The sequence below is a fragment of the Limulus polyphemus genome, unplaced genomic scaffold, assembly GCF_000517525.1.
Source record: "Limulus polyphemus unplaced genomic scaffold, Limulus_polyphemus-2.1.2 Scaffold5771, whole genome shotgun sequence".
Taxonomy (NCBI): Eukaryota; Metazoa; Arthropoda; class Merostomata; order Xiphosura; family Limulidae; genus Limulus; species Limulus polyphemus.
The window spans coordinates 23428-32629 of record NW_013671381.1 but is presented as its reverse complement, the minus strand read 5'-3'; the positions used below and the strand labels follow the sequence as shown (position 1 = coordinate 32629).

At 36.9% G+C, this 9202-nt stretch overlaps 1 protein-coding gene across 1 annotated transcript in view; it reads right to left on the bottom strand.

The window, feature by feature from the left end:
• LOC106472957 (SH3 domain-containing kinase-binding protein 1-like) overlaps positions 1 to 9202 on the bottom strand; it is a 48539-nt gene that overhangs the window by 17062 nt on the left and 22275 nt on the right. The window contains exons 6-7 of the mRNA XM_022401483.1: positions 2412 to 2599; positions 1824 to 2004 (exon numbers count right to left, since the gene is read on the bottom strand). Coding sequence (XP_022257191.1) covers positions 1824 to 2004; positions 2412 to 2599 — 369 coding nt within the window. The remainder of the gene's footprint in view (positions 1 to 1823; positions 2005 to 2411; positions 2600 to 9202) is intronic.

Here is a 9202-nt window from a genome sequence, read left to right as displayed (position 1 = left end):
AAATATACCTAAAAGCCTTCTTATTTTGACAATTAGCAAAGATCAGATTTTTACATTCTGACAACAACATACATATTTATGAAGCACAAAACCTCTAGAGAGAGAACTATTAGCAGTCCTACAGAACACCCCATCTCTACTGTGTGCATAACTTAATCCTGCAATGTAATTATTGAATAATAGAACTGAGACACACAACCAACACCTGGTGGCATCTGGAATTATACACCAGGTCCACGGCAGGAAGGGCTACAATGTAATTGACATTGAGTATGGTCACAAAATACCCCTGAAAAAGTAAGAAAAGTTGGAAATAGCAACCTTGCACAATTCCAAAACATGAAAATTTAAATAACTAGTAAAGAAAAACTAAGTCTGCAGTATAAAGGAAAATGTCGACATATCTGCGAGCAAAAACCAGCACATCTGTACAGAACTACTGCCAATTGAGAAGTGATTAATGAATGCATATGTGAAGAGGGTGCTGGTTACAATAGGAGTTGTGTCACACTCCTATTGGTGGAGAACTGCATTTTCATGTGGATATGCAGAAGCAGGAGGAGGAAGGCTAGTGGCGAGCATTGAAAATTTGAACCAATAGAGAGCAATACTAATCGAGAAAAGCTATTTTTGAAGAGGAGATAAGATATTGTATCAGAATTAAACTTTTTGATACTTAAGATTCTCTGTGGTCTAAATATTTTTCCATGACAGAAAAAAAAAGAGCACAAAATATTTGTTTTGGCTTTGCTCATCAAAAGTGATGAGTCCTATAATACCATAAAAAATTCATTTTTCTCTATCTCTTTACCAATCACAGTGTATCTGCACAAACTCAATTCACTTTTCCACTGGTGTGCAAATGTCCTAAGATTTAAAATAACATCCTGTTAGGCTGTAAAGAGGCTTAGAAGAACAGATGCAGTAATATCCTTTTCCAAAAAAATAAAAATAATAAGCAAAAAAAAAGCAAGGTCAATTAAAGCCTGTATAAACTGTTTGATATTTTCAACATTTCATTCTTCATTTTGAATATAAAAAGAATTATCAGCCTTTGAATCATTTGAAGTTTGATTAAATGATTTTTGTGACTTGCACTTTGATAAGATTTTTATAAAAGGTTTTCCTTAGTGTACTGACATTCAATCTGAATATTTATAAGAGTGAGCACCAAAAAATTAATATTAATACACAAAACAACAAAACAAAAAACACTTTAATGAATTAATAAAAACATAGTAACACAATAGGGTTAAATATTTGTTTAACAAAAGATCTGTATTTTGTGTTTATGGCAAGGTTACAAAGATTATCTGCCACTGCCCCTAATTTTGACCTACTGACCAAAATGCAGACCTGTCAGCAACACCCGACCACATCAACCAAAATGAAAAGTTGGCTGTCAGTATTATAAAGCACACACAGCTTAGAGTGCAAGGAAAAATTTGTGGTATTGCTTGGATTTGAACATGGCTCACCACTTCCAGAATCCAAAGCTCTACACAATGTCAACCTGCAACCTTCAAAAACTTACATTTTTCCTGTACTGTCAATAAAAGCTTCCTAAGATTCTTCCCTAATTTTTAACCATGTCTGACTGTTTAACAACAGCACCATAGTCACATGGCCTCAATAAGGTTTCTTTTACACTATTTTTCTTTTCCTTTCCAATTTTTACCCTTTTTTCCTTTTCCATGACCCAAAATTCTTCCCCTACCATTTGGACATATATTCAGATGAATATTTTTCATCATAACACATCAATAAAGTAATGACAGAAATATATCTCACAAATCATCAGATTTGAAAGTGAACAATCACACCTTTCTTTGGTATAGCAGGAGGAGATATTTTAGAAGTTGCTGTACCCTTCTTGGTTACTTTCTCTGTTATTGGACTGTCCACCATACACGATGGAACATTTGTCTGTGTAGTTGTATGTACATTTGTAGCTAAAACGGCAACAGCAGGCTTTTCTGGGCGCCCTGGCTTTTTTGAATGAGCCTAAATCACAAACAAAAGGACATTAGAAATCAAAATACATGGCTTAAATCAAAAACAAGATATTTTATCACACATTTTTGATGAGTCTTTAATAAAAGTTAGTAAAATACAGATTAAACAAAACTGGATTGCAGTTTCTAAATGCTATTTTTAAATGAACAATATAGTAGTAGTTTAATCACTTTTCCACAATTTCACTACACATTACATGATCTAATTTATCTTGATGCTGCATTTCTTGAACACTCCCTTATCAGCTTTTTTTCTTTAACATGTTCTATAAATATGAGAGAAACTGTTGTTTATTTTAAGTTCATTTACTATCTATAGGAATGTGGTTGTTCTTTATCAAACACATTAACATGCTTTATTTGACAATAAATATAATTTTTAAAAAGTGACTTTACCTCATCTGCTTTAACTACTTCCACAAAATTGTCTGGGAAAACTCCAATTTTTCCATTTAGTTCCCCTTTCCACCACCCTTTATCTTCTACATCCTTTGTTACAATAGTGATGATGTCCCCTTCTTCTATAGTCAATTCATCTTCATTCTGGGCCTCATAGGAAAATAGAACTTGCACTAGTTCTTTAACTAAATGTAGTAAACAAGTAAAAAATACCAACATAATGCCATAAATGCTTCTTTTTTCAACACTCATCACAATGTTTTAAATAGAAACATAAAAAAAACATTTGGAAAATTAAATTGATTTATTTAAAAAACAAATTGCACTCCTGTCATAATGACAACTTGCAATTTGCCAAAAAAAACAAACAAGATATTACATTGGTTTTCAAACATATTAAGGTTTGCTGATTAAAATACATAATTTAAAACCTTTATTTTGAAACTATCAGCAGTATCAAAAACAGATGACACTCATGAGGATGATGTGGTTAATTAGCATTAACACATGTAATGTATCATTTCTTTTTGAGACCACTGATGGTCTCAGAATATATATTTTATATTGTGTATTTTAAAAAGTTCATCATGTTGAAAGCTAAAGGTTAATGCTTATATATTTATATATATTTTTGAAATCTCTGTCAGATAGTTTGGCATCTTATATTACACAATTTAAACAAGTTTATAAAAACATTTCTGTTACTCCATTTTTTTCATTATAGGAATTATGTAAACATTATTTTTTAATCTCTATTTGCTAGAATAAATATCTCCTTACTAGTACTGAAATAAATATCTGAATGTTCAAACTGGATTACAAAATGATGAATATTCTATTTGTATTTGAATTGATTGATTGAACTTTCATAATGTCTGGAAAATTGTTTCCAAGGCTATCCATTTTCCTTTTTGTTTCCTACACTCTGTTTCAAATTTAAAAATAATCCCCACATTCCGTATCTACTACAAGACAGCTTCAGTATAACCACTTTAGATGCTCATAACAATTTTACAGCACGGATAGGAACAGAAATATGTAGGAATACTTCAAATCATATAAAATCAAGCTGATTAACACAAATCAAAAACACAATATATGAACCAGTTTAATGAACCAACTTTAAAGTTAACATTTTCCAATAGATGCTTAACTCCTCTCACATAATAGCTTTCCTTGATTTGTACTGCCCTCTATATGCTCAATCTTTACTCAGCATCATGTGATTACATTGATATAGCTGCATTGTAGCATGGAAATGAGCATGAAACAGCCCTCCATCAATAGGAGCACGACACACCATCCTCTTGCAGCTGACTCCCTCCATAATGTAGAGCACAATCATCACTTCAAGATTAGGCAAAAAAAGTGGGGAGGATGGGCGGGAAGTGTAAGCAGATGTAAGTATCTATCGGAAAAAGAATTTCAGTGTTGGAAAATGTTAACTTCCGATACTATACCTTATCTCTACTCACATAATAGTTAAAATCCCACATTGAAAAGGTGGAGGGACTGGTGCAAAAGTTATCTAGATGAGCACTCTTCAGAAGACATCTGAAGAGAACCCATGGAGTGTGATATCATACGATATAGGGTCACACTAATGGGAGACCACACCACATATGACCAAGATATACCCTTTGCTTGCTGTAAAGGTGTGTGTTATAATCCAGGTGGAAAAGATGCAAGTCCACACAGTAAATGGAGGAGCCAGATGGTGTAAAGTGACTACGGTATGTCAGACAGTATTCAGTGTGTCAACTCCAGTCCAAATCTAAGCAGCATCGGGTATGTGTCTTCCAGTTCATAGTGGGAGGAGGGTCTCAACCATCTTCATCTCAAGACCAGGAAGCAGAAGAGAAAAGCAATTTCCATTCTGGCAACCCAACCAGGGCACATGTGTGCAGACCCATTACAACCAGCCACCTGAGAACCTGACATCTGTGCAATGGTAGGATGGGTGAATGCAAACATTGTCAGTCAACTCCAGTCTAAAACCAGATGGTGTCTGGAATTTTTCATCCAGTCTGTGGTAATAGGAGGGTCCCTACCAACTAAATATGATAGGACTTATGTTGGGTGGTCCTATGCTAATCTAACACAAGACAACCTGGGAACAGACTTCTAGGTGGCAGTAGGATAGGGGAAAGCCAGCCAGAAGGGTGGACTGCATGCGGTGGATTCTTCCAGTCCAAAACCAGGAGGCATTGGGTATTTGACTTCCAGTCTGCAGTAGGATGAGAGTACTCACTATCTACACCAACATAACACCACTGTCCTACTCTTGACTAAATGAAAGTGGTCACACTCTGGAGGAAGCCTCCATGGTCCACCACCCCAGCAGCTAAGAAATGGTAAGTGGCAAGGGCTCCCAAACTCCATTGAAGAGGGCAGGGAAACAATGCAGTGAGGAATCTGGAGGAATGCAACACCCTAAGACTGTGCAATGGGTGACCATAAAAACTCTATTTTGAAATGCAGGCCAGTCTCGGTTTATTCAACTAGGACTGGAGGGACTGGCAGCAATCCCAACACTGCTTTATGCATAATTATCCATGAGTTGGTATGGTCTGGAACAGACCTCATTTATGAAGCAATATACTGCAAGGAACCCTTCAGTAGTTTTGTAGAACACCCCATCTCCTCAGTGAGCATTACAGACCTTTAAAGGTCGCATGGTGCAGACTTAAAAGTTAAGTAAACCCAGACAGGCACCACTTTCCACTGACAAGAATTCAGAGACATAGAAATAGGCCACTGTAAGGTAAGATATATAAAAAGAGAACTTACCCACTCACAGTCACTTAGGGGTATGTAGAATGGTAACAGTAGGAAGTCGATATCGAGAAGAAAAAATGGTCAGAAGATTAAGAAAAAGTAAGTGGGGTAGTCTGTACACCAATATGCATGAACCCCTCCAAAGGATAACAGAAGTAAAAAGCCAGGCGGAGAGAGAGAAGGGTATCAGATTTGGTGAGAGGAGATTTGAAAGAGTCAATGTGAATCTACATCCAATGAAGCATTGGCTAAATGGATGAGGTGCTGTAACCATCCCTTGAGAATAATAGGAGAAATATTTCAGGGAGATGAGGAATTCCAAAGAATAAATAGGTGGGAGCATAAACTATGAAATGCAGATGGGTCAAAAAACAACAAACGATTCAGAATGAAACAAGAATAATATTGAAAATGTCAGGAAAAAATATGGCAAGCAGCAATGGCATACACTTCATATCTCCTATAGCCACAGGTAAAAAGTAAGAAGTAGGACTTAAGCAAAAGATGATTCAAAGAACAAGAGATTAAAGGGTCAGAGAAAGGAAGGGTAAGGGCATGGAGAACAGTATTGAGGCCCAAATCAAAAAAGTATAGAAAAGAGAGGAGAATACATGACATTAACGAGAAAACCTGGAAGTATTATGTAGAGCTACCTGGCAACCAGCCATGATCAAAAGCGATAAGCCTCATTTGAACAGTCAGCATAAAAATTTGGAAAGATGGAAGATAGAAGGAAGGGAATGAAAGAAAACATAACACAGAGACCAACTACAGAATGTGCACCCTTATCATAGATAAGCAAAGTGGGAGGAAGAACTAGCAAAACAAAAAAGAAAGATGGCTACACATAAAGAGAGCTTGGAATGTCTCACAAGGGACTAGACAAAACCCATAAATGAAGTCAGAATGATGACACTGCTGGATGGGAGAGGAATGAGTTAAGTTGAAGGAGTAGGGAGTGTGGCAGAAGTAGAGGAGGAGAGGACAGAAGAAGGGACAATAGAGGAAACCATGGCTGAACCGGCCAGTATGAAGGAGTTACCAGGAGGACTAAACATGGAGTGTTCAGAATGAGGGAAAAACACAAGGAAAAAGACTAGTAGGAGGATAAGCATAGAGAAAAAAAGTTGAATCAGTCCTGACAGAATGCATCCTCAGCTAAAACTGAGGGAAGGGGAACAGGAGACCAGAAAAGGAAAAGTGGAGTGTTGAAAAAAATTGAAAAAACATAGGGAAGAAGAGTGTTCAAATGAGAATACAGCCACTTGAACACCAGAGAAACAAGGGACCAATCTGTAGGTATTATCTTGGCTATTAGATCTGCCTGTATAGAACGTGCCACCCAAAAAAGAAGGTTGATAGTGTGGAAACAGGGAGAGCAAGACAGTGTCCCCCTGGTGATTAATAAATGAGACAACTGCAGAGTTCACTGTATGTATAATGAATAAATGTCTATGAACCATCCTAAAAAAATTAAAAATTCTAAGAGACAATATGTCATGGTACCAATGACCCAAATTCACTTGAGAGTTGAGACATGCCTCCCATCTCATCAAGGTTGCATATGGAAACAGAAGGAGACCTGAGGAAGAGGAATACCCACCATAAGAGACATCTTATCAAGTCACCAGGTGAAGTCTTTGAGTAAGGAAGGAAGAAAGAGAATGGTTGAGGACAAGGTATCCCAAGGAAGGATCCAGAGAATGTGTAGTCCATTGTAGACATCATAAATGAGCATGACTGAAGGAGATACAGGATTCCATGGAAGCCCAAGTCTCCAAAAAGAGCGAACCTCCCGCATAGTGAGGGAAAGAGAAGATATAGCATGGGAAATCAAACACTCCATGTCCCTCAAAAGAAGAGTAGAAGGTTGGGGCCCTGCAGACATACAAACGAAAAAACACCCAAACAAATGAGAAATGAAATGAGTGGGAGATATAACTCCTCCAAGTTGAACCAACTAAACCAAACATGCTGCCTTCCAAAAGAGAAGAAGATGGCTGTAGGAGGCTTGTTGGGACAGAGCCAAACAAGAAAAGAAACCTCTGAGATGTCCATCTCAGTCATTCCAAGACTTGGGGCAAAAGGGTGATAAATTTCCCACGGGAAAGCGAGGGAAGATGAAAACCGACAGATAAATGAAAGATATAAGACTTAACACCCATCAACAGATTCCCTGGGAACCACAAAAAGGTGGGAAGAAAAACCTGGAAAATGATGAGAAACCCATCCAATAGAGATTGTAGCCATTAGGATCAATGTTGGCAAAAAACAATATCCTTTGGAGGATGTAAAGCAATTGGAACAGGAAATATAAGAGGAGGAGAAGAGGCAAAAAGAAGGTTAAAGCTCTCTGATAAAAATTCCAATGCACAATAATTGGCTCCAAATGAAGGTTAAAGTCCATAAACCAAACAAAACAGGCTCTCCTGAGCCTAGAGGACAGTCATCACCAAGACTGACACAATCAAAGTCTACCAGTGACTGAAGAACAGATGGAAAGAGAAATGGTAAGTGGTGACAGAAAGAGGCAAAGAAGGAGCACAGAAATGATGGTAAACCAGTGAGGATAAGGCATAAAATTGGCATGCAACCCCAACATATGACACCAGAAATACATGCATATCAGTAAAACCAGTAGCCAGAAGAAAGCATATGAGATAAAAGAAAGGTAAAGCAATTTAGTAACAAGGCATCATGGCCCAACCAACTCTAGCAAAAAATCAACCAAAAAAAAGGTGTGAAAATATCAAGAAAGATAAACACATCTCTGTAGAAAAGGTAAGAGAATGAGCATTAATCAAAAACCCCACAGGGAAATGGTGGATTACCAAGGAAAGGTTAAAAAAGGAAAACTAATGGAAAAGGGTAGTGTGCATAAGATGAAGATAGGAAAAACTAAGCCTGAGAAAGATGAAAACAAGACAGAGAATCTGACCCCTAAATCTGAAGACTCCAGAATTTAGGGGTCAAAGAAAAGAAATACAGCATGAAGTCATGCCTAGTCATAAGAGGTAACAAAGGAAAGAGGACAAGGCATGTATGCCCCAAAGTAGTGGTAAAAATAATTGAATATGTAAAAAACGTACCTTAGAAACCTAATCATGAAATTACAAAAAAGGCCGAGATAGAATCCAGACAATATGACTATAAGGTGAAGCAAAGGTAGGTGAGAAAAAAAACTGGCAAAATCCCTTCTGTCACGAACAAGAAACACAGCCAGAGGTACATTAGGGACAAAAGAAGGCTCAGGCCATATGAATGACTCCACCACCTGCCATACAAAAGCCATCACCTCTCCCAACAGACAAAGACAAACCCAACACCAATGTAATTGGTAGGCTAGAATGAATAAGTCATGTTGTTTCACACCAGACAAAGTGGAAATTACTGACACTTGTAAAACAATGGCTTTATAGATACTTTCACTGAAAAAACGTCTATATCTGAAAAAGTTCACAAGCAAAATGAGACATGTTGTTACACACACATGAATGCCAAATCAAGAAGTGATGATTGTGCTCTACAGTATAGAGAGGATCAACTGCACTAGGAGGGTGTGTTGCACTTCTACTTGTGGAGGTTTGTCACAAGCTCATTTGCATGCTATAATGCAGATATACCACATATAAACACGTGATGTTAGGTGGGAGCCTCAAGACTAGTGGCGAGCACAAATTGCACATATAGAGGGCAGTACAAATCTAGGAAAGCTGTTATGTGAATTGAGATGAGATATTGTATTGGAAGTATCACATTCCTCAATGTATGCTAAATAACTGACACAATCAGACATTTTTGAATTTGTCTTGATTATTAATTTATTGTTCATTACTCATAGTATAAAATTTCAGTAACAGATAAGAGTGAGAGACAAATTGTCCCTGACTGTTTTATGTCTAAGTTAATGAGAAATATATCTGCTGGATTTTTTGAAAAACAAAAACAGCATATTTTTTGGAAATCTTAACTAAGAAAATATAACAAAAACATATTAAAAATATATTTTT